The sequence below is a fragment of the Propithecus coquereli genome, unplaced genomic scaffold, assembly GCF_000956105.1.
Source record: "Propithecus coquereli isolate 6110/MARCELLA unplaced genomic scaffold, Pcoq_1.0 Scaffold91, whole genome shotgun sequence".
Classification (NCBI taxonomy): domain Eukaryota; kingdom Metazoa; phylum Chordata; class Mammalia; order Primates; family Indriidae; genus Propithecus; species Propithecus coquereli.
Window position 1 is genome coordinate 5,445,303 of NW_012155396.1, and position 25,379 is coordinate 5,470,681.

At 50.9% G+C, this 25,379-nt stretch overlaps 1 protein-coding gene across 3 annotated transcripts; it reads left to right on the forward strand.

The window, feature by feature from the left end:
- The first annotated feature begins 278 nt into the window (after nt 1-278).
- On the forward strand, nt 279-24,440 carry CPA5 (carboxypeptidase A5). 3 transcript variants are annotated; one of them, XM_012664773.1, is made up of 13 exons: nt 279-680; nt 1,301-1,359; nt 1,822-2,033; nt 3,419-3,500; nt 5,013-5,147; nt 13,484-13,582; nt 14,839-14,940; nt 18,589-18,690; nt 19,037-19,147; nt 19,561-19,651; nt 23,076-23,275; nt 23,592-23,676; nt 24,129-24,440. In XM_012664773.1, the coding sequence occupies exons 3-13, from the start codon at nt 1,900-1,902 to the stop codon at nt 24,314-24,316; spliced, it is 1,329 nt and encodes a 442-aa protein (XP_012520227.1). In that variant the 5' UTR covers nt 279-680; nt 1,301-1,359; nt 1,822-1,899; the 3' UTR covers nt 24,317-24,440. The 3 variants fall into 3 exon arrangements, with proteins under 3 accessions (XP_012520227.1, XP_012520228.1, XP_012520229.1); XM_012664774.1 differs by lacking the exon at nt 1,301-1,359 and having other exon boundaries at nt 301-680; XM_012664775.1 differs by lacking the exons at nt 279-680; nt 1,301-1,359; nt 23,592-23,676 and having other exon boundaries at nt 1,918-2,033; nt 24,129-24,438.
- The last annotated feature ends 939 nt before the right edge of the window (nt 24,441-25,379 follow it).

Sequence of the window (25,379 nt, forward strand, 5' to 3'; positions counted from 1 at the left end):
CGGGTATTAGGTCAAACAGAGCTCTGTGTCTCTGCTTCAAATTTGGCCTTTGGAGATGATGCTTTTGGGGTTGGTGAATTCCCATAGAACTCTGCAGCTTGATATGGTAGCTGCATGTGCCTATTTACATTGTATTTAAATTAATTAAAATTAAATAAAATCCAACATTCACTTTCTCAGTCTCACTAGCCACATTTCAAGTGGCTAGTGCTACCCTATTGGACAGTGCAGACAGAGAACATTCCCATTATCACAGAAAGTTCCGTTGGAAGTGCGGCCATAGAATTCTCAAGAATTCCTAACTGCTCCTCTCTTTCTCTCTCTCTCTTTCTTTCGCTCTCACTCTCTCTCTCTCCTCCCCTACCTTCCCCAAACCAAGTGCAGGGATAGTGGTCTTATTAGTGACTTAAAATGATGCTTTTGAACAAGAAGATGCTGGGTACTTTTGGTGACTAGCATGACCCCCACTTTTTTCTTTAAATTCCTGAGCTTTTGTTTACGGTCTCTTATTCCCGGTGCTACTGAAGCGGAATGTTACTTGGGTGGAAAGCATAATTGCTTTCTTTTCTAGGTCCTTAAACCCTTTGCTAATGTCACTGTCTGAGAGTTCCCAGAGCCAGGGTTCTAGGAGAGTTGGGCATGTCTGAGCAGCTGGACCATGAAATAATGGGGTAGGGCAGGCAGGCAGGGGAGCAGGGCGCGCTGTCAATAAAAGAGCTCCCCTCTCTGCACACATGGCCAATTAATTGGCCATTCTGGGAAAGTATGGATGGGGAGGGGGGCTTCTGAGAATCGCTGGTGACAGCTAAGTGGCCTTTTGTGGACATCCTCTGCTGAACAACTTTGTTGGATTGAGTCTCTGCCTCCCCCACCTCCTGTGGGTTTCCTGTTAGATCCATCATTTACCATGCAGGCATCATCTTTCACTTTCCCTTCCAATATGACTGCTCTGTGTGCTGGCTCTGCTGTATGCCTCCCACCCCCAGACCATAAAGGGGACTGCGCGGGGCTTTGGCAGGACTGAGGAATTGACTCTGCTGTCTGTTGAGAGCTATAATAAGGACTGCCGTGACCTCCATGTCTAGCAGCAAACGAACTAACTGCCTGTCCCGGCATAATGGCGACCACCTGAAGATAGAGAAAAGGGACTCTTGACTGAGTTCCTTCTCGTGCCATAGAGATTTCCTTTGTTCTGCTCTCCATTCTCTTCTCTTCCTTTTTTGCCCATTGCAACTGAGCTAAGATGCAGCTGTGACTAAGAGCTAATACCTTTGAAATAATAATACACTCTGTTTGGCAGGCTTTGGCAAGCCAATTCACCCAGGCTGTCTCATCTAATATCCCCCAAAACCCTGTGAGGTAGGGAGGGAAGGTACGAACCCCATTGCACTAATGAGGACAGTGACATTTAGAGAGGTTAGGTCGGTTGCCCCAGCTCTGCCTGTAAGCCTAGTAGTCTTTCAATGACGTCCACGCCCTATGTGTAAGGAGGACGTGGGCCAAGGAAAGCACGAATGGGTTGGGAGGGAGAAGGAGAGCAAAAGAGAAGAGTTCACAGAGGAGGGAGGAAAGGAGTGGCATCCTTGGGCCACTGTTTACTCTCGTCTTTCTCCTGAGATGGAGGATTTCATGCTCACAAGAGGCTGACCTAGCAACCCTCTGGAGAGGAAGAAAAGCCAAGGGCCTGGTCTTCCTCTTTCTCCCTTCCCCTGCCCCTTCCCAGGGGAGGCTCTGTCTGGGTGGGGGGAGGGGCAGCCCTAGTTCCCCTCATGTGGCAGACACATGTGGGGTCTCCCCAGAGAGCCTAACGCCCCTTCTCAGGCCGGGCCTGCCGGCCTCTAGATGCTGCGCTGTCCTGAGCCCTGGGCCATGCCTGTGCACAAGGAGAGCCCTTGAAGTATGCCTGGAAGAAGAAGCATGCAGGGCACCCCTGGTGGAGGGACATGCTCTGGGCTGTCCTCTCTGGACAGGCAGATGCTCCTGGTCTTCAGCTTTATCCTGGCAGCAGCTTTGGGCCAAATGAATTTCACAGGGTGAGTGACTGCTCCGCAGGAGGAGGGAGGACTGGCGGGAGCTAGGGCACCCAGTGTCCAGGTGGGTGGCCGTCCTGCTGGGGCCTCTCATTCTCGTGCTCCAGGCCAGGCCGCTCAGCTGTGCTGCTGCTCCTCCCCAAGCCCAGAGTTCTTACCCTGGAGTCCAGGGGTAAGCTTTCGGGGCTCCAAGAATCCCCTGAAATCACATGTAAGAGTTTTCATATGCATATGTTCTCCTTTGGGGGTGAAAAGTTCATAGCTTTCCTCAGATTCTCAGAGCAGTTAATAACGCCCAAAAGATGGTGTGCCCCTACCCGAAATGGGTGTGGTGTTGTCCTCCTTTGAGTAACAGTAAGTTCTAGCATTGTACTCCAGGCCTCTACTGACATGATTTGTGAGCCTCCCAAAGACCTCAGAAGGTAGCTATTCCCCTGTAATCCTAGCTCTCTGGGAGGCCAAGGCGGGTGGACTGTTCGAGCTCAGGAGTTCGAAACCAGCCTGAGCAAGAGCGAGACCCCGTCTCTACTAAAATTAGAAAGAAATTAATTGGACAACTAAAAATATATAGAGCCGGGCATGGTGGCGCATGCCTGTAGTCCCAGCTACTCGGGAGGCTGAGGCAGGAGGATCGCTTGAGCCCAGGAGTTTGAGGTTGCTGTGAGCAAGGATGACGCCACGGCACTGTAGCCCGGGCAACACAGTGAGACTGTCTCAAAAAAAAAAAAAAAAAAAAAAAAAAAAGGTAGCTATTTCATCATATCTGCACAGTGGGGAAGAGCCTAGAGAGGGCGTTCCCTGCCCACAGTCTCAGAGCGGCCAGGGAGCCAACACCATCCCAGGCGTCAGACCTCAGAGCTCACAGCGCCAGCTGCCTCCCTCCCAACCGCCACTGGGAAGGGAAGGAGCTCAGCTTCCCCCATATAAGATGGGGTGACGTTATCTGATCTCCCCTTCCATGGGGTTTGGACAGACCGTGTCCCCCATTGGTCCCCTCAGCCCCCTGAATCTATTCCTTTCTCCTCTTCATTCCTTGTGTTCTACACACACACACACACACACACACACACACACACACACACACACTGCACGCCATATTCCTTTTCCTTCCTTCTTTTCCTGTCTTGGCTCTCTGTCCATCAGTAGCGTGGATGGGCTTTATTTAGTCCCCTGGGGGGTCTGTCCTTGGCCCTGGAGAGCCCATGGCTCGAGGCTGAGGGACCGTGAGCTCCTCAGAGCTGTGCACAAGTCCTTCCTGCTCAGGGCTCCTCCAGCCTCCTGCCAGGTCCCCTCAGCCCGGCCTCTTCTCCACTCTGCCTCTTCCAAGGGACACAGCCTTCCAGGAATCCTCCCTGCAGCTTTCTCCACCCCTCGCCATGTTTTTCCAGAGACCAGGTTCTTCGAGTTCTGGCCAAGGATGAGAAGCAGCTCTCACTTCTCAGGGATCTGGAGGGCCTGAAGCCCCAAAAGGTGAGGACTTCTCGGGGTGCGGGGAACACCCCCAGGGGCTCACACCTCAGCTCCCTATCCTGCTTCCCCCACCCAAACCTGCCCTCCTGATGTCTCTGCCAAAGAGCACAAAACTGTGGAAAAATAAAACGTGGCTCCTCTTCAGGAAAAACTAGGGACACTTGCCCAGAAGATTGTGGCGCCTTTTCAGGCTGCAGCTCCTTCAGCCATCCCCTCTGTCCCTGCTGAGAGAGCTCTGTCAGGGAGCCTCTCTGCAAATGGCTGGAATTTCCAAAAGCCACACGGGAGGCACAGATGTTCTGGGAGGGACACCATGTAGCACGGAGGCTGGACACATCTGCTTCTCAAGTGAACGGGCTTAGCCTGGCAAACCTGTGTTTCGTTTGGGTTCGTCCCTGTCAGCCCGAGCGCTGTTTCCGAGAACGCTTGTCCTCTGCAAGTTTTCACAATGGAAAACATTTTCTTCGACTATTATAATAGGAGGGTTTTGTTTGAGGGCTGTGGAAACAACCAGATATTTCTGGACGTGGCCTGAAGCACTTCCTCCTACTTGCTGCTCTTAACACTTTTTGCTAATTCTGTTTTACAAATTGAGAAGTAGACGTAGCCAAGGGCTGACAGGGGGGCCAGATTCAGCCTTTCCAACTTCTCCAGGGCTTGGGAGCAAGGATGTCCCTCTGTCCTGGCCAGGGTTCTTGTCCATGTGAATGTCCCGGATGATGCTCAGTCTCACCTGTAGAACTCTTTAGGGCTCTTGGATCCAAGCCAAATTGTGACGTGTGTGAGTGACAGGTTTGCCAGGCTAAGCCCGTTCACTTGGGAAACAGATGTGTAGGGAAACAAGGGTGCTCAAAATTAGGGAAAGAAACTTAGTGACTTGGGATTTTGTGTGTTTGCCCTGGTCTTTCTGCTCAGCCTTAGGGTTTTTGTTATGGAACTGGGGCCCTCTTAAGTGTACAGCAGTCTCCCTTATCCTCAATCAACTGTGGTCTGAAAACATTAAGTGGAAAGTTCCAGAAGAAACAAATAATTCATAAGTTTTAAATCGTGTGCTCTTCTGGTAGCGTGATGAAATCTCATGTCTCTGCCCTGATCACGCTCCCCCCCTGCTAGTCACTTAGTCACCATCTCGGTTATCAGATTGGCTGTCACGCTATTGTAGTGCTTGTCTTCCAGATCTTTATTTGACTTAATAGTGGCCCCAAAGTGCAAGAGTAGTGATGCTGGTATATTGTTATAATTGCTCTATTTTATTATTGTTATTAATCTCTTACTGTGCCTAATTTATGAATTAAGCTTGATCATAGGTCTATTTGTATAGGAAAAAGTCTATATAAGGTTTGGTACTATCTGCCTTTTCAGACACCCACTGGAGGTCTTGGAGTGTAGCCCCCGCGGATAAAGGGGAACTACTGTCTAACAGATTATCTCCAAGGCTCTTGGGGTGCCTAAAGGATTGTGTATAAGGAGATGTAATAAATGCACCGGTTTTTTCTTTCCTTTGTGAACAAGGTGGACTTCTGGCGTGCCCCAGCCAGGCCCAGCCTCCCCGTGGATATGAGAGTTCCTTTCTCTGAACTGAAAGACATCAAAGCTTATCTGGAGTCTCATGGCCTGGCCTACAGCATCATGATAAAGGACATCCAGGTGAGGTCTTGCCCCGCTGGGGTCTCATCTCCCACATTCCTTTCTGGTTGGGTCCCACCCGGAGGATAAACATTCAGGGCTAAGAGCAGAGATGTTGTTTCTGGATCTCCGTCTGTGTGCTTGGGAGCATGCCGTGGAAGGAGTTAAACCTCACACTTCTCAAAGAAAACTTAAACCTAGGACAAAGTTCATAGGGGGAAAGCGCTCAGAATGCGGGCGGTAATGGTAAGGCCTCGTGGGGACGAGCCCTTCCTCTTGTGCAGGGGCTCGCAGCTGACATGAAGGAGGAGATGGGGAGGACAGAGATGGGAGGGGACAGCTCAGGCCTCTCCTAGTTACACTGGGGGGCAGCTCGGGATGGCCTTGGCTTTTCTGACCACTGCTTCCTGTCCTGTCGTGTCTCAGCAATGCAACATCTGGGGGGACTCCTTACTCCAGGGAATCGGGAAATGGTGACAAAAGCCACGTGTGAGTCCCAGTGTGCATCCCCTACCCCCGGCCCCCTCTGAAGGGCTCTCTGCACAGGGTGTCTCCCCTAGGCAGCTTCCCCACAGAGGAACAGCTCTGGGAGAAGCGGCTGCAGATCTGCCCTCAGGAAAGGCAAAGGTGGCCTTTATCCCGGGCACCCCAGCCTCCTTGTACTCTCTCCCTGTGTCTTTTCTGAGCATCATGATATTCTGTTTCAGTTGTTCTGTCTTCGGGGATAGCCTAGACAGCCTCTGAAAGGCACTGGCAGCACCGCCTCCTTCCTAAAGGTTCTTTTGGGTACCGTTCATGAGTTAAGGCTTCCTGGCTGCATCCTTCCGCCAGTGCTGTCGCTGGCTCTGTACCTGTGGAAATGTGTCCATATAGATTCATTCCCAACCATTTTGTACACCACTAATCTCCTCTAAGGGCTCCAGTGTGGGAACAGAGTCTCCTGGAGCGCACACACTGACACCGCATGCCAAGGGATCAGTGTATTAGGCAGCATTCCTTTCCCATGCGAGCACGGCCGGGGCACTCCGGTCCCTGCAAAGACCTTTATCCCCCATCAGGCACATCTGTTTCCCGCTCAACATGTGGGGGTGGGATAGTTCTCTAAATCCCCCATAAACAAAAATAGGGAAACTCCCACAGACTAGAGAGGCTACCACATCAAAAGAAATAGAACTTAATTCTCATTTTTAGCCCAGGCCTATATTTTGAAGTTTGCATTTCCCTGCTCCTGCCCCACCCTGGGAACCCTGGAGCATTTGGCAAACAGATATGCAGAGGTCTCTACAAACTTTCCGCTGATTTCTGCACATCAGGGACGGCCCCAGAGTCACCTCTGAGCCTCCCCCACTGGCTCCTCTGGAGCCTCGGCTGCATTCTTCCCTGCCTGTCCTCTCCTGACGTCCCCAGCCCCAGGACCCTCTGAGGCTTTGTACTCCCTCTCGGGAAAATGCCCTGAACTCTTGGCCCTAACCCAGCCAAGCAGGATTTTCAGCAACAACTCGCTCTGTCTGCAACACATCAAGCTCTGACTGCCATGCTTGAGATCACATTTTGGCTTAGAGGGGGCTGAGGGCGGGGGAGGCCTTTGTGTCGAGTTGATTTGTGGCAGTGGTGGAGGAGGGGTCCCTGCGGAAGGAGGAAAGCCCAGAGGCACTAACAGGATGGGAAGGGCTTTGCACCACTGGGCCTTGGGCCTCCAGTCTTCTGTGTCAGAGACGACACACAGGCCTGATTTCCTCCCCATCCGCTGGACCTTCTTAGCCCCAGTACTGGGTACAGCATCCCCTGCAAGGTGGGCCCTCAACAGTTGTCTGCTGAATGAATGACTCTCGGGGCCATGGGGGAAAAGAGTGTCTGGAGAGAGACCCTGTTAATGTGTTGGCCTTTGTCTCCCTGGTTCCCTCCCCTCCACCCTCAAGTTCAGTTCCACGCTCTTGTCTGTCTGCAACCCCAGCACCCACCGTAGGACCTGCTGTTAACGGGGGCTTAGTAAGTGTCCGTTTTGAATTGATGGATGAGAGGAGGAAACGATAGAGGAGAGCTGCGTTTGGAGGCTAGGACCAGGCTGCAAGGGGGGCTGGAAAAACCTCAGTGCTGGTTTTCACTTTGGCCAGGGGGGAGAGAGATTTTTGAGGAAGGGCAGTGCATCCTCTTCCACCTGGCTTGTGCCCCTAGGGATGCTTGAGAAAGAGGCCGTGGGGCCACTCATTCCAGCCACAGACACAGAGATCCCTACTGCGTGCTGAGCCTCTGGCGAGGTGCTGGGAGCACGAAGATGAAAAATCTGGGCTCTATATCCAGGGGAGCTGGAGAGGCATGGGGGAGGGGCGGAGGGAGAAAAGCGGTGATTACAATGGAGTGGATGAGCGCTGGTGGAGAGAGGGCGGTTGCTATGGGAGCGCACACAAGGGGCCCGCTCCGCTTCTGAGAAGGCGGTAATTACGGTGCGCTGAAGAGCAGCGAGGGGGGCTGGCCAGGGAACGGGGCCCCCACCCCGATTGGTGATGAGGCCGGACCCCATCGCAAAGGGCATCCTCTGCCATGTGAAGAGGTCGGAATTTAACCTGAAAACCATGGGGGAGCCATAAGAGGGGCTTCGGCACGATCAGATTTGCACTGAAGAAAAGCCACTCTGACAGTGACAGTGTTGAGTTGGGGCCAGGGCCAGGGAGACTGACAGGCAGGAGGGCGGTGAGGAAATTGCAGTGGGCCAGGCAAGAAATTATCTGATTCTGAGTGAGCTCCATTTGCATTTAATTTTTCTTCACCTCCTCGCTCTCTGCAGCCCTTTGGTGGTGGTTTTTTTTTTTTCCCTGGGATGAGTCACCATGGAAAAGCTTCACTTGAGCAATCAGCTCGGTGGATTTTAATGGCTTTTTTCTGATTACAAAATTAATAAATATTCATGTTAGATAATTTGGAAAATAGGGGAAAGTAGAAGAAGAAAACAAAATTCACCCATGCTCTGACCATCTAGAGCGGAATCCAATTGAGTGTAACTATTGCTTCACCAATTTCCCTCTCTCTAGTGGGTCATCCCCATCAGCATACAAATGGAGGGTCATTTCTCCCATCTGAAAAAGTCCTCTCTTGATCCCTTCTCCCCAGCCCCCATCCATCACCCCATTTGTCTGCTAGAGCAACACTTCTGGAGATCCTGACTCTACGTGCCATCCCCATCCCTTTGCCCTGGCAGAATGTCCCCCTCACTTCACCAGAGCTGCCCTCGGCAGTGGCACACGCAGCTCCTAGGTCCAGCCCCGTGGTCACCTCCCAGTGTTCATCTTCCGTCAGCACACTGGTCACTCTCTCCTCCCTGGAGGTGTCTCCTGTCTCCGCTTCCCAGACCCTGCGCTCTCCGGGGCTATCCCAGCTCGCTGGCCGCTCTTTTGCCAGTTGTTTTCCTGTTTCCAGCTCCATCCTTGGACCGCTCCTCCCTCCCCTCATCTGGGATCACAGTGTTAAATATCTTCTGTCTCCTGATGCCTCCCATGTTATGTCTCCAGCTGTACCTCTCTCCTGAACTCTAGACTCCTGCATCCAACGGCCTACTCAGTATTTCCACCTGTGTGTCCAGCGGGCATCTCGAACTTTCCAGGTCCACACCAAGCTCCCTGGGCCTCCCTCTGCTCCTCTGCAGCCTTCCCCGGCTCAGGAAGGGCAGCACCATCTTTCCAGTCACTCAGACAACACGCTTGGAGTCATTCTTGACTCCTTTCTCACACCCACGTCCAATCCATCAGCAAATCCCGCGGGCACTGCCTTCAAAATATATTTCCGTACATCCCACACCACCCCCTGGGCCGAGGCACCATCATCCCTCACCTGGATTATTCCAGTTGCTTTCTAGCTCTTCTCCCCAATTCCACCCTTGCCTCCTTATTGCCCGGTCTCAAAACAGCAGCCAGAGGGGCCCTTTAAAAATATGCACGTCTGATGGGGTCACTCCTCCGCTTAACACCCTCCAATGGCTTCCCAGCTCACTCCACGTAAGAGTCAAGGCCCTTGTGAGGGTTTTGGGAGCTCTATGACATAGCAGTCACGCCTCCCTGTCCCGCGTTACTGACTATTCTCCCCTTGCTCACTCTGAGTCACACAGGGACCTCCTTGATATTTCTTGTGCTTCCTGCCCCATTCCTGCCTCAGGGCCCTTGGCTATACTCATACCTCAGGGTCTTTGCACCTGCTGGTCCCTATACCTGGAATGCTGTTCCTGCAGACAGCTGCATGGCTTATTCCCTCCCTGCTTTCAGGACTTGCTCCCATGTCACCTTCTTATCTTATTTTAAATTGTGCCCTCTTCTCCCCTACTTCCCCAACTCCTTCTCTCCCCACCCTCCTCCGCTCTTCTTCTCACCACGTATCTGTCTCCCCCACTAGACTATAAGCTCCGCGAGGGCAGACAGTGTTGTTTTGTTGGCTGCCACATCTTCAGTGCCCAGCAAATAGCGTGTGCTCAACAAACACTTGCTGGCTGAACGGCAAAGTCTCAAAGGTGGAAGGGCTGTGGCCAGTGTGGGGGTGGGTGGCCTAGAGAGGAGAGGAGGTCCGCAGGGGAGACTGCAGGGAAGGCAAGAAGGACAGGAGCAGCCATGAGTGAGGTAATGGGAGGGGCAGAGCCTGGCTGCATCACAGGGCAGGGACACAAGGGGACCCAGGCCCCTCTGGGGCCACACGAAGGGTGGGTGCTAGTGACTCGCTCAGATGACCATGAATGGGGATCTGTGGTCCAAGCCCCAAGATGCCATCTTCCCTCTGGAGGAATCCTTATTTTCTGGCCATGCCTTATAGTGACCCATTGCAGAGCCCTGGAGTCACCCCAAGGGTTATTATGGTCCCCTCTTCGTCCCTCGTCATCCTCGTCATAGCTAACATTTACCAGCATTTACTACGTGCCAGGCGATGTTCTAAGCACTTAGCATGTGTTACCCATTCTGATCGTCATGAGAACACTTTAAAGTATGTGCTAAAGTATGTGATGACATGAGCCCTCCTTTTGTGAAGGGGAAACCGAGGCATGGAGAAGTTGGTAGTTTGCCCGTGTCAGTAACAGCATCGGGGTTTAATCTGAAACAGTCTGGCTCCCGAACTGGCTCGCCGCTCTGCCCTGCGGTCGTCACTGGTGTTCGTGTGGTGTTTTAACTCTGCCCTTTGGGCAGCGAAGCCCCGTGGTCAGCCGCGACCTCGGAGGGCGTCCATTGCCGCAGCATCGGATCCGGGACTGCAGCTGCTCCTGCAGCCGTCAGGCCTGCGAGAGAAGGTCTCAGGGCTCCCCAGCCCCTCCGGCCCCGAGCTGCGCCCACCTGGTGCCCGTGGCTGGGGCTCAGCTGCCGGGAGGCCCTGCTCCCCTGCGGCCTCCCCCTCCCCGCCCGAGGGGCCCCGTCCGTCCATCATAAATTAATTCGCACCAAGGTATTACTTGCCCTGTCGGGTTACCGCTTCCAGGGAAGCAAATGGCTTACTTCTGAGTTCCTTGTTTCTTTGTTTTGTTTTGTCTTCTCTCCTGAGAAGCCCCACAGGACCGTCATCAGGCCTTCCCGAGCCTGCGGCAGACCGCATTCTCCGTGGCCGGTCCCCTTCCCGCAACCCCGGGAAGCCGCGAGCCTGTCCATTTTTCAGGCCAGGGCAGATTCGTGTTCCTGGAATTGGGACCCAGCTGTGAGGGCCGAGCATTCCCGATTTGTGAGAGGGTGTCACATCCATTCGCAAGGCTGTGAGGGTGTCAGGAAAGTTGTTTGCAGTTTGGTGCAGACTCACCATTTGCCTCCAAGCTATTTTGTGGAACAAAGGACAGTCTGGAGGGAGCTGTCTTCCTGTGGGTGTGCTGGGGCTGCGTGGGAGGAACCGGGCCCTCTGTCCTTTCTTTCCCATTTCACCTCCCTGTCCTCCACCCCCATGCAGGCCCCCCCAGACCCTCGAGACGCTTTCCCTGCGTTCTCAGGCTGGCCCGGCCCGTCTTCCTTGCAGCTGTTCACCGCAGCTGGCAGCTCCGGACCCAAGTGGCCAGCAAGCATTGGTCATGGGGGTCTGCTGAGATTTGGGTCAGTTTCCTGGGAAGGAGACAAATTCCTTTTGTTAGAGCTTCCCAGGGGTGTTTGTGAGTGGCCAGAGAGGCTCCGGGCTCCCCCAGCCGTATCTAACTTAACCGGCAATCCCAGCTCTGCCCAAGTGGGAATGTCCCCAGCCGGGCCAGTTCAGCTAGAAAACATTGCAACTGTAATGTCTCACATCTTGTCAGTGCTCAAACATGAAATAAAATGAGCCCCAAACATTGATTCACAGTCCCATTTGCAATCTATGAACTTGAGAGCTGTGAGCAAGCTGATCAGGCCTGACAGAGTCACCAGGCAGGCCTCATCATAGCAGGTGGGGTGGGGTGGGGTGGGGCGCCTGGGATAGAAGACAGCATTAGCCATTAGGGCTTTTGGTTTTGTTATTATTTATTCATTTAAAAGCTCTTACTTATTGAAGTAGTATAAGCACATTGCCAAAATGTAAAAATAAGGAAAAGAAAAAAAATATACTCAAAATCCTAATCCTTCGATCCTAACAGGCGTTGTTAGCATTTAAGTATATATTTCTGACCTTTGAGTGTCTTGTGTTCCTATGCTGGGGAGGAGTCCTTCATTTTTCATTATTGTGATAAACTTTTTTTTTTTTTTTTTGAGACAGAGTCTCACTCTGTTGCCAGGGCTAGAGTGAGTGCCGTGGCGTCAGCCTAGCTCACAGCAACCTCAAACTCCTGGGCTCAAGCAATCCTCCTGCCTCAGCCTCCCGAGTAGCTGGGACTACAGGCACGTGCCACCATACCCGGCTAATTTTTTCTATATATTTAGTTGTCCAGATAATTTCTTTGTATTTTTAGTAGAGACGGGGTCTCGCTCTTGCTCAGGCTGGTCTCGAACTCCTGAGCTCAAACGATCCACCTGCCTCGGCCTCCCAGAGAGCTAGGATTATAGACGTGAAGCACCACGCCCGGCCTGTGATAGACTTTTTAACTGCAAAAATAATATGATGCACTTTTTAGCTGTCGTTAACATTTTGCACCTTTGCACACTCTGTCCACACACATACACTCACACACATAGGTACACGTGGCTATGTATGTACGTTTTCATTGCTGGCATTTAGTTCTGATAGCTAACCTAAGGAACCTCAGGCTAGGGACCAGGATATCTGATTCTTATCTCACATCTGCCTCTTGTTAGCTTTGCCGTTAAGCACCCTCAACTCTCCAATCTGCTTTATCTCTAGGACACATAGTTATTATAATTCCTGCTCTATTATCAGGTGATCCGACCAGATCAAGTAAGACAATGAGGGTAAAATTGCTTGGTAAATAAAGGCCCTAGCCCAAAATAAGCTATGGTAAAGCCTGACTTGTGACCCAGAGCTGCAAACAAGGGGCAATTTGGGTTGATGAAGACGCTTTCTTGGCATCCGTCCTGGGCAGTCAGTGCTGGATCCTGGGAAGCCTTACCCCTGGGTGCCAATACAAGGGCATGAGCTTGGGTGAAGGGAACCTGCCTATCTCACTGTGACCTGAGCTGGGAAAAATGCCCCAGGATGATGTGGGTGGTCTGAGCAGTGAGTGGGTGACCCACCAGACCCTAACTGCCCTCTCTATGGTCAGGGGAAGGACCATGTGAGGATTGAGCGCCAACTCCAAATTGATACCCAAGGACATTGCTTTTGGCTCACCTATACTTGTGTTTAGGAGGCAGTTACTATGGTGCCTGAAAGACCGTTGGCACATTAATAATAATTATTATTATGATTATTATGGCTTTGGCCATACCTGGCTTTCCAAATGACTTGCATACCAGTTGTCTAGGCTGCTTCCTGGGAGTAGCGTCAATATTGGGGGCTAGAGGAGCCTTCTCTTCCCTCCAGGGGGACAGCGTGCATGAATCATCTTGGGTTCTGACTCAACAGAGTGTTCATAAAGTGCAAAAGAAATGTCGCAGTAGACTGTGAGCACCTTTTCCCAAAACACCTTTATATTTAATAGTATGTTTTCTCCTATGAGGTGGCAAGGCAGATATTTCTGACCCAAGTTTTAAGCTGAGAAAACTAAGGCCGCAGCAAGTTAGTGGCAGAGGCAGACTCAGAATTCAGCTCTCTGAACTCCTTTCCTTATGCTCATTTGAGAAATGGTGGCATGAATGCCAGCTTGCCAGGCAGAAGAGTCACCCAGCAACCTGGCATGTCCTCCTGTTCTGCCACTCACATTCATGGTGGCTCATTCTCCTGGGTCACCACTGTCTTTACGCACAGCCTGCTGAGGCAGGGCTCAGAAGAGGCACAGCCAGCGCAGCCCACCCCTTCCCCCCCAGCGTGTGTCCCCTGTCTCCTAGGTGCTGCTGGATGAGGAGAGAGCGACCATGGCGAAGTCCCGCCGGCTGGAGCGCAGCACCAGCAGCTTCAGTTACTCCTCTTACCACACCCTGGAGGAGGTAGGCCTGTTGGGTCAAGTTTTGGGCTCTCTTGTGCCTTTGGGCCCCTTAGGGTCTCCGGACTCAGGCAGAGACTAGGGAAGGACTCCCTGGTCTATGGGAGACTATCAATGACTCTTGGGAAGTGTAGAGCAGACATTAGGTGAGGTCTGTTAGGTAGACAGTCGGCCTCAGAGACGTCCAGAGGCCAGGATTCAGAGAGCGGGGACTGCAGTTCAACCATACAACCCTAGGCAGGTCCAGAGCAGAGTAATGGGTCTACTAGGCAGAGCACTAACGCAGGACCTATTATGGGCAGAGCAGAACAGGTAGAGGCTGCCATCGTACTCAGTCCTTTGGCTAGGGATCCCCGGGTCTGCTCATTTCCATGACCAGTCCTGGTGTCCAGGGGCCCCAGCTATGGGTTCTGGGGTACATAGAGGCAGGAAGCCAGGCACATTTGAGAGCCACTTTTGTAGAATAAAACAGAGTTGCCTTCTCTTGAAGAAAATTCACGATCACAATTACAGCCACCCAGGGCAGGTATGACTAACAATGACTTGTTTATAAAGGAGGATGTGCAAGGAGGGCACAGGGAAGCCCACTCCAGAAAGAAACTCAAGACACAGGTCTCATTGTGTGTGTAAAGGACATGACATTATCGACATTGTCCACTCTATCATCATCATCACTTTTTCCATTTCGGAAGGCTTGTAATGGAGGATCCATTTTCTTTCATGTAATTGTTAATTCAATTATATGTATTGAAAGACTAGAGAATGAATTAATATAGTCCGTCAGTATTTACTGATGCCAAAGATAAATAAGACCAGAACCCTGCCTTCAAGGGGCTTAGTGTCTAAAAGAAGCAAGAAGACAAAAAACAATACTATGAGGTCTGTCAGATCTGTCAGATCTGTCAAATGGATTGAATGGGCCAAAGAATGGAGGCTAGAGAGAAAGTTTCCAACCAGAGAGAGCTGTGTTGGCCGTGCCTGGGGATTCAAGCATGCTCAGCATCTGCTGTTCTCCTAGGCAAAGGCATAGCTCTGCACAGGGCAAGGAGCCTGGGGATCCAACCAGATCACAACTCATTGCCCTTAGTCCTGACGGCATGTTCAATTTTTGCAATTTTCAGTCTGGGTTCTTTTAGACCCTTAAGGGAGGTGGGAAGGCACTGAGGAAGGTGGATAGGGAAAGGAGAACATTTGGAGAGGTCCTAGGGCTCATGCCTCTCCCTACTTAACTGCCAGTCTGATAAACTTCATTCCTTTCAGATATATAGCTGGATTGACAACTTTGTAACTGAGCATTCAGACATGGTCTCAAAAATCCGGATTGGCAGCAGCTTTGAAAATCGGTCCATTCTTGTCCTGAAGGTAAAAGCTTGCAGTGTCCACCACTAGACTTGACAGTGAGGGCCTCTGGCATAACACTGAGCTCATGTCAGGTAGTAGCTGGGTAGGAGTTCTGGGGAGAGAGAAGATGTGTGTTCTCCTGTCCTCGGGTGACCCATGAGCGTTGGGATTGTGGCATTCAGGGACCCACCCTAGTAGGTATAGACAGGTGGTAGTGCCATGATCTGGCACATCCTTGGTCAGGAAGCAGGTGGGAGGTTGCTAAGGAGATGGAGCTGCAGAATGGCAGTTGTCTCCCCGGACTTGGGGCCCGATTGTGGGTGAGTCAGCATTCTTCCCATTACCTCAGTTGCTTCATCTGTTAAATGGGAAGAGAGGTACATGGAGGGCCCATTTGCCAATGACTGGTGTCATCTGGCTCAGGCAGCCCTGCATAGAGGCCTGAGCTTCTGGAGGAACCTCCCAACCCTTCACAAGGGCCACTGGAACAGAGTTTGGACAAACTCGGCAACACAGTCCCTTGGTCATGAAGGAACAGGGGAGGTGAAGGCAGAGCCCACCAGAAAACAATTCTTAGTTCAGGCCCTAAAGGGGGCCTGAACGCAGGTCACTGGGCGTCAGCTGTCAGAGAGGACAGGCTCTGCCACTCTCAACAATGCTCTGGTGGACTCTTCCGAACAGCCAAGTGGCCTCCCCTAACTTGGGACCTGACTTCCCTCGTCTCTGCTTCCATTTCCCCTGGGGCTGTGGTGGTATTCTCTCTGTAGTGTCGTGGGGTGGGTAACCTTTCCATGTTGGAAGGCCTCATTAATTTAGCTGTAATCAAATAAGGCCGCATTCAAGAAACTTCAATGATATACTTAAAAATGTACATTATTTTGTAAAAATCTAGCTACTATGTACTTCATAATTTCAAAAAATGAAAACTATTTGTTAATTTTAGAGTTAACTAACCTTTAAATGATTTCATTGTGTCTGCTTTTTGTTGGAAAGCATTTGAATATTGGGTTGCAGCATGGTGGTCTGCAGTTTCAGTTGATCCTGTAGATGGGCATCAGTCATTTGTGACCTTAAGGGCATCTTGATTTGGGTTAGGTAGGAGAATGTAGATTCGCAGCAATAAGTGGTTGAAAAGCAAGAAAACATTTTTTGGGCATGTTGCTGAAGGTCTGGGTATTCTACTGCATTTTTCCATATTTCAATCAGATCTTTCTTAGCGTCAAACAATGACTTTAAAATGTCATCTACTGAGAGCTCAATCAATTATAGCTATACTTCTTTAGGTGCCTTGATATCAACTAGGTGAGGCTGAAATGCTAATTTCAGTGTGATGTCATGACTCTTAAAGTCAGTGAACCTTTCATTGTATTCTCCAACGAATATGTCTATAACAGCTGTGTATTCTTCAACTGATTTACATGTATCATCCTACTCATCAATGACCTTCGCTAACTGGGGAAAATGTTCATCTGAAATTTCTTTTTGAAGTGTTTTGAAAAAAGATAGCTTTTTTTTTTTTCAAAATGCTTGGACTTTTCGCCACATATCATATACAGACTTAGTCTTATCTTGCAAAGAAATGTTCAAGTCATTTTGTTTGACGTGATATCACACAGAAATGCTGCATTCTTACAGAAATCTTCTTTCAATAATTCACATTACTGATTCTGTTCTTCATAACATTTAATTATCTGTTCTCTCAAGATAAAATTTTGGCTAATACCTGTCCCTGCAATAGCCAACACTCTTTAGCATGATACTGCAAATCCACACTGAATGTCTCATCCTTCAACTTCAGCATGTTATGAAATTGATGATGCCGGATGTCGGGTTGCATTTGCAGGAATATGGTTAACAATACTTATAACTTGTTGCAAAGTGTCACTTAAAATAGTAACTTAGCACAGAGATTTCACTGATGCAAGATACAGTGAAAAGAAAATGAGAGCATTTGGATCTGTTAATACTTTTTTTTTATCTGTGCAATAAACCCGTCATATTTTCTTGTCATGGAAGATGCACCATCTGTACATACACTAACTAAATTTACCAAATTCAGTCCAACTTCACAACATTTGTCTTGAAAGTTGTTGAAGATATCTATTCCCCTGTTCTGTTCTCACATGTGAGTAACTCTTCGTGCTAAAGAAAATCTTCTGTTATACTTCGAATGAAGTATAAAACCTGCACCGAGTTAGTAGTATCGATTGATGCATTCAAAGTGATTGAATAATATATATTTTCCTTTTGAAGTATTGCATGAACTTGTTCTGTTAAGTTTAAGGCTAATTCATGCTGCCAATCAGTTATGGTTCTCCTTGAAACAGGCAATTATTTGTTCTTTGAAACGTTATTGAGGTCTAAGCATCCTACAACTTTGACATGCATTCTTTCGTAATTTCTACATCACTAAATGGCTTCCCATTTTCCCCCTGAGTACATAAGCTACTTTGTAAGTTGCTTCAGTGGCATCATTTCCAAGTCTTATTGCTGCTTGCAGGAATTGTCTTTGCTTTTGTTTTTCATCTTTTAATGTCTGCAATACAAGCTTTCGCATCTCTCCCTCTAATTTAAAATATTTTTGGTCTTTGTGAGTGTTATAATGCTGATGAGCATCAAATTTCTTTAATGTTGATATTGCAGCATCACAAAGCAAGCAAATCATATCTTTAGCAGAAACAAGATAATATTGCCATTCCCAATTCTCATTAAAAAAATCTCTTTTCTTCCTTCAGCGTTCTCTTGGTCTTCTTTGACATGATGGGCTGTTAAGCAGACAGAATTAAAAAATACTGTTGAGCTGTGCAACTATTCACAAATTCCACTTCAAACAGAAACACAGTGCACTGTTGTCAAAAGCTGGTAACAGACTGGCGTACTCGACCCCCATAAACTCTCACCAACCAGCCTCGTGTGATAGCGGTGCCGGTCAGGCGGGGGAAGTTAGAACTAAATCATGAGCGGAGCAGCTGTCAGTTTAGCCCTTATGATTACTAATGTTCTAATTCCACTGGTCAATCTGGGAGGATTATTTTGTTGAAACTTATTTTATTCTTTGGCATTTTAAATATGTCCATTTTAAAAATAAAATAAAAATATAAAAGATGAACAAAAATGTATTAATAAAAATAAAAAGATCTGTAAAATTTGGATTCAGTCAAAAGGTCGCACTTAAGGACCTAGAAGGTCATATGTGGCCTTAAGGCCACAGTTTCCCACCCTGGCCTGAGACCTTGCTACTCAAAGTGTGGTCCTTGCATGGCAGCATCAAAGTCACCTTCGTGATGTTGCTAGAAATGCCGAACCTCAGACCCCTTCCCAGATCTACTGAATCAAAATCTGTACTTGAGTAAGATCCCCGGGGAGGGGGGTGGGTGTTCATGTGCCATTTAAGTTTGGGGAACACTAGTCTTAAGATGCTTTCAATCCTGGGAAATTCTGTGCTTCCCCAGCTGGGTCACTTGGCTCTCCAAGGGGACTACCTATCTTCAAGGCCCGCCCCGCTTTGTGCGCTATTGGGCGCACACACACCCTGTCTTGGGCTAGGCACACCTGACATGTAGAGCTGCCCCAGGCAGTAGGATGCACCTGGCGCTTCCCTCCAGGTAGCCCAGGGACAGCAGCTGTCTCGAGGCAAACCTCCGTTTGGGGCCTGCTTCTTTTTCCCAGTTCAGCACTGGAGGTTCTCGGCGCCCAGCCATCTGGATTGACGCTGGAATCCACTCCCGGGAGTGGATCACCCATGCTACCGGCATCTGGACTGCCAAGAAGGTCAGCATAGACCCTCGCACCCGAGGGCAGCTGTGATGGGGGCTGGAACTGGGGGAGGGGCAGGTGACCATTTAAGTGCACCTCTAGTGGAAAGATTTTACTTGGGGTGCTCTCTCCCCTCATTCCCCTTTGGAACAGCCACCATGTGCTCTGGCCTTTTGCAGCCCAGAGCCCGCATCTATCCTCTGCGTTCTAGCTGTTTAAAATCTAAGGTTTTGGTTCTTCATGATGGATGTACCTGATGGTCTCATGCCACCCCTTCCTGCAGCCACCGGCTGTGCAAATGTGTTGCTCCACCTCCCAGGACAGCCCAGCAGGGCCTCCCACCCCTTACCCTTTCTTGCAGATTGTCAGCGAATATGGTAAAGACGCGGTCCTGACAGACATACTGAAAGCCATGGACATCTTCATAGAGCTTGTCACCAACCCTGATGGGTTTGCTTTTACCCACAGCATGGTGAGGGCACCTGGGAGCATGCGGGGAGGGGACCCACTCCAGGGGGATGGAGAAAAGGTCATTGCGCCTCGGGGAGCCAGCACCTTCAGGGGCTCCTTGCAGAGAGCCTCACTGAGGGCAAGAGGGCTGCTCAGGTGCTGCGCCTGCAGCTTCTTGCCCTCTGACCACCTTCCCGCTGCCCAGGGAAGGCCACTATTGGCAGCCTGTGCTCGGGCCTCTCCCCAGACCCTGACTTCAACTGCCAAGTACTAGATCTGCAGCCTCAGCCCAGCCCGATGCCAGCCCCATTCTATCCTAGCGATTCCTTCCCTTTGCTCCTCCCTGGGCCCCCGCTCCCTCACCCCCAATGTCAGAGGCTCCCACCCCTGGGAATTGGCCCAGTGAATGAGGTCACCTGACCTGGGCTTTCTCAGAACCGCTTGTGGCGAAAGAACAAGTCCACCAGACCTGGAATCTTCTGCATTGGCGTGGATCTCAACAGGAACTGGAAGTCAGGCTTTGGAGGTATGGCACCCTGACGGGGCTGGAGGCGGGGCTGGGGAAGGAGGTGTTGGTCCTTGGCACGTTCTCCCACCCAGCCAGATTATGTTGGCTCATAACTCGGGAGACACAGGACAAACTAGTTAGCTAACACGCATGAGTCATGGACAGGGACAGGCAGGCACATACCTGGGATTGACTGTGGGATACGCAGAGAGGTTGCACAGGTGTGTACACATGTGCTAAGGCTGCGTGGGAAACATGTAAGGGAGGCCCCGCCTCCGGAGATGAGGATTAATTTAACCATGAGAGCCAAACCCAAAACATGGCAGAGAAATATTTAAGGAGGTACAAAGTAGTCATGCTGGTCATTCAAAATCCAGAGTTTATGGTGCCCCCAAAATATTCCTAGCCCTTCCCTGAAGGGAGCACAGCACAAAGAAATGCATCTGAACTCATTCCCTGAGAGCAGGACCTGAAACTTGCCCTTTGGGGAGGCCAGAGCAATAGTCCAAAGACATAGCAGAATGGGTGAATTTTTTTATCACAAGGCAGACTTGAGCCTGGTTTTTATTTTCACCTCATTACTTTGTAACCCTTGGCCAGCTGGCTGGTGCACTCCTGCAGGGCTGTGTGAGCCCAGTGAGTAGGGGGCAGCTTTCTCCTGAGTTCCTTGGTGTTCCTCCCTGATTGTTTTCCTCTTACCATGCCGGGCACAGGGACTAGATGGGGATACTGAGGCAGGTTCAGGGACCCCAGGAATGCAGCAGTTGGATGGGTGGGATGCTGGGTCTAGCCAGGACAGAGCCTCCAGAGTTGACACAGCCCTCGGCCTCCAGATGTGGCATCCACACTCCACGGGCAGGTCGGGGTTTGGCTCTACAGGGGACAGTGCCATTGCTGTTGCCAAGCAGACCCATAGGCTGGTGTCCAAAGCAATGAGATAGAACATTCTTGATCTGGATGCCTATTGCTTTGAAAATCTGGCTTCTTGCGGTCTATTCTCATTGAAAAATGAGGACAGCTCTGAAGCGCTGGGAGGGAGGCCCCAAGCCCACAGCGCTGGGGCTGCCTGAGGGTCTGGGCTCTGTGTGTAACCTCTTGGGTAAGAGCACAAGACGGTGCAAAATTAGGCGTTTCCACCCCAATGTGACCAGACACTTGCCCCAGTGGGCATCCATTTGGGCCCTTCGGAACTGACTGGAGTGAGTGTCCATGGTCCCCAAGGCAGACTGGATAGTAGAAAGATAAATTACCTCTTGAAGAAAATAACTTCTGTGGTTTCACCAGAGGGGAAAAAAAATCTGTACATACACAATGTACAAAACAATTATGGGAAAAAAAAGTCCACAGGGGGCAAAAAGCTCTCATAATCCCACTACTCAAAGATCACCGCTTTTAATGATTTACCATGTCCTTCCAGAGATGTCCCCTTGCTACAAATTACAGTTTTAGAGAAGGAAAAATAAATAGCTAATGAATCCATTAGCAGGTACTTGTGAAACAGGCAGGCTCAGAGGACCTTGACTGTGAACGTCAGAGACGCAGGCAGCTAATTCCCATTCGGCCAGGGGAAGATTAGTTTATTCTGCTTAGCTCAAACCAGAACTAATAGCCTGAAGTGTTTCTCCATATTTGGGCAAAGCCACCTGGTCGTTGGCAGGGGAACTGCTTTCTGTGCGTGGGCTGCAAAAGCAGACAAAGCTTTCAGCCTCCTTGCCCTGTGCATCTGTTGCTGTTTGTCATTCATCAAGTGGAGCAGGTGCAGAAGCTCCCAGCAGACACAACACTGTTAGCTGGGCCCACTCCAGCGTGGGGGGCTGCCTTTCACCCCCTTGCTGTCTGCAGGCACATCCCCTTCTGGGGTCCCCACCCCAGATGAGGACCAGAAAACCAAGAGAGGATGTGCTCCCTGGTGACAGAATTGCCTCTGGGCCTCCCTGTGGCCAGAAGTAATGTGTGTCTGAGTTGGTGACTCAGGCGAGAAGTTTTGTTTATGGTTTTATTATTGCCTTAATTTGATTGCAGTGTAATGAGTCATCTGTAGACCACCCCTCCCACTCTGCACTCTTAGGGAGGACCGTGCACTGCATTCCTATAGCATCCTCTAAACAGGTCCCTGGGCCAGCCCCCTGCCCCAGGGTTCAGATGGGGTACTGTGGGGTCCTCAGGTTTCAGAAGTTGGGGTGTTCCCTGGCCTCTGGACCAGGCTTGGGTGCAGCCATTCCAGGGAGAGGAGAGGGAGGAGGAACTGGGATGGCTTCTTCCAAACATGTCCCTCACCTACAAGTCTTAACCATCCTAGCCTGACCCACCACAGCATGACCCTTAGGGAAGGGAGGAAAGCCGAAGAGGAGTGGAAGAGGAAGAAAAGAGATGAGGGTGGGGGTGTGGTGGCCCACGCCTGTAGTCCCAGCTGCTCGGGAAGCTGGCGCAGGAGGATCACCTGAGGCCAGGAATTTGAGTTTGCAGTGAGCTGTGATTGGACCACTGTATCCCAATCTGGGCAACAGAGCAAGACCCTGTCTCTTAAAAAAAAAAAAAAAAAAAGAAGAGAGAGAGAGAGATGGAGGTGGGCAAAGAATCTAGGAGGAGATGGGAACAAATTAAACTTGTGAAAAAAATAAAAATAAAAGCCCAGCTCCTCTTTGTCCCCTCCCCCAACTTAGGTGCCAAGAATTTTCAAAGATCTCTTTGCAAACTGTACTTCCTAGACCAGCCTCGGGCAACTATGGGGAACTGTTCTCTCTTTTCCCAGTCCCCAAGTCCATGGCGCTTCTGGGACCATGACCGTGGCAAAGCTTGAGCAGACACTGAGCACTCAGCTGGCCACAAACCCAAGAAGTATCAGCGTAAGAGACTGCTGCTCAGCAGGGGAAGCTGGGGTTGGGCTGGAGACCTAGAGCTTCCTCTGGGTGCAGCTTCTGAGGCAGGCCTGCCTTTCTGGTGGAACCACAATCAGGACTTAACCAAAGGACAAGCCAAGAGAGCTCCCTGCAGGGCTCCGGAGCTGCCACGTTGTGGTGTGGCTACGCACCTCTAATGTATTAGACTAGGGTCTGCAGCAGTAACTAACACCCCTCTGAATCTCAGTGGCTTAACACAATACACGTTCAATTTTCATGCACACAGGGTCCACTGTGGGTAGGTGACTGTTTTTGGCAGCTTTCTTCCAGTGGTGACAGAGGGACCCAGGATGCTGCTTCTATCTAGATGATTTTTGCTTCCAGCCACACAGACAGAGGGGTGTGGAGAAGTCACACTTACTCTTAACAGCCTCAAACCAGAAGTGACAGGTCATTTCTGCTCCCATTTTCATTGGTCAGAAGCAGTCACATGACCTCAACCAAACTGTAAAGGAAGCTGGGAAATGCAGGGGAACAGGAGGGTATTTTGTGAGAGAGCTAAGTGTCTCTGCCATACCTGGGTGGCTCTATTTTACTCCCAGGAAATGGTTCTAATGCCAACCCCTGCTCTGAGACTTATCGCGGGACCTCCCCTGAGTCGGAGCCGGAGGTGGCTGCCATTGTGGACTTCATCACAGCCCATGGGAACTTCAAGGCGCTGATCTCCATCCACAGCTACTCTCAGATGCTCATGTACCCTTATGGCAAATCCCTGGAGCCTGTTTCCAACCAGAAGGAGTTGGTGAGACTGGCCACTTAGGGCTTGGGGAGAAGGAGGCCCTTCCCCAGGAAAATCCGTTTCCGATACACTCCTAGAGGGTCCAGACTCTCCCTGGGAAAACAAGGGTCTGGACCAGCAGACCCATGGCAGGGGGAGGAGGAGTGTGTTGTTCTCACGTGTGATCACACTCAAAGCTGGAGGAGCTGCACTCCCGGCTCACCAGGGCCATCTGCACACTCAACTCCCAGGACTGCCAGTCCGTGCTTCTCGCCAGCTGGTGAGGGTGCGGGAGCCCCTCTGAGCCCCGGCCTCTCACCCCGTGCATGTAATCTTGCAGTACAATCTTGCCAAGGATGCTGTGAAGGCCCTGCACAAGGTCCATGGGATCCACTACATTTTTGGCAGCATCGGCACCACCCTCTGTGAGTGAGCCTCCCCTGGCAGCTGCTGCAGACACCAGGGCCACCTGAGGTCAGGCAGGTGCAGGCCTGGTTGGCCACAGGACAGTGCCATAGATCTAGCTGAGCTGGGCCAAAACTACTTCCCACATCTGGGGAGAAGGGTGCACCATGGTGCCTAGGCAGCTGTTTCTTGGCAGCATTCATGCACAGCTCCCAATGCCTGGCCTCCTGCAAGGTTCTTTGAGGGGTTGGAGCCTGTTGGGGGGCCGGCAGGAGCTTACTTTTCACAGGGCTAGAGAAGAGGTGGGGTGGGCAGGTGTGGCCCTGGTAGAGGGCTGGGCAGGAAGCTTGATGTGGTCTGGGTGGGTGGGGCTTTGGCTCCCAGGGCCCACTTTCCGCTCAAGATGACTCTGTACCCTGTGGGCACATCCTCTTCTTCCTTTTGGGGATGTTTTTGGCCCTTTTGTTTCTAGACTTGGCCAGCGGGATCACCGTCGACTGGGCCTACGACAGCGGCATCAAGTATGCCTTCAGCTTCGAGCTCCGGGACACGGGGCACTTTGGCTTCCTGCTGCCAGCCACACAGATCATCCCCACAGCCCAGGAGATGTGGATGGCGATTCTGACCATCATGGAGCACACCCTGAAGCACCCCTACTAGCAATACTCCTGAGGGCACAGCAGGAGGGGTTCGTCCTCCTCCCCAGGGCCTGGGGCTCCTCCTGAAACCCAACCTATATACCCACCTCCCCGTGCCCTTGTGCAGAACCCTTAGAAAATAAACATGAATTCGTTTAGTGTTGGCTACCACCCCTCTGGGCTCAGCATTGAAGGGGGGACAGAGGGTGGCCCCTTATCTCCCAGGGCAGCTTAAAATGCTGGTAGAAGCCTTTCCACTCCCCAGGCCACCCTCAGGAACGTGAGGGGTAGCAGGCTTTTCCTTTTCTCCTCTTGCAGTGCTCTCAGGGCCCAGAACAGAGAACTCACCCCAGCAGCTATTAACATACACGTTGTCCCAGTGTATTTACATATTAAGATGACCCTGGAGGGGACAATGTTTGATCTAAAGGAGAGGATCTCCGATGGTGGCATTTCTGGCCGCTGCAGGGAGAGCTGGGTCCAGACAGGCAGCCTCCACCTCTGCGTGCTCCATTTCCCATGCTGTGAGGGAGCAGGGCACACTGCAGGAGTCTCTACTCAGAGGATCTCACTCCCCCATAACTGAACATGACAAGTCACAGGTTTGTGAACTGCTCCTCTGAGATGCCCTCAAAGTCTCCCTTGGTCTTTGGAGCACAGGGTCAGAGCCGGTCAGAGCCAGCACAACAAAGTGCCACATATCCAGGAGAAAGAATTCCTCATCCTCCTCTTCATCACCAAAGTCATCATCATGGCGATCATTCACTGAGCAGTGACACCAGGCTGGGCATGTGCTGGGGAGGCACTTTCTCCAAGAGAGTCAAAGGGGTACTAGTTTAACGTACTAATGGGAGCCTTCCCCATACTCAGGCTTCCTCCTACCTTCCACCCTCCCTCACCCCACTGGCGAGCAGGGGGACTGGGTCTACTTGCTCTGCCCTAGAAACAAGGGATCAACTGAAGAGTGGACGAACTTGTATAAGTCTGAGGCAGAAACAGTAGTCTTGAGAGCAAGGCTTGCATTTGTAAGAGCCAGTGTGTGTGTGTGTGTGCGTGTGTGTGTGTGTGTGTGAAAGAAAGGGGTG

Bases quoted from the DNA above. Each gene is read 5' to 3' on its own strand.
- CPA5 (XM_012664773.1), top strand. From the start codon at position 1,900: ATGCCTGGAAGAAGAAGCATGCAGGGCACCCCTGGTGGAGGGACATGC. The intron at 5,148-13,483 runs GTGAGGTCTTGC...CCTGTCTCCTAG, and splicing joins TCATGATAAAGGACATCCAG to GTGCTGCTGGATGAGGAGAG. The intron at 14,941-18,588 runs GTAAAAGCTTGC...TCTTTTTCCCAG, and splicing joins GGTCCATTCTTGTCCTGAAG to TTCAGCACTGGAGGTTCTCG.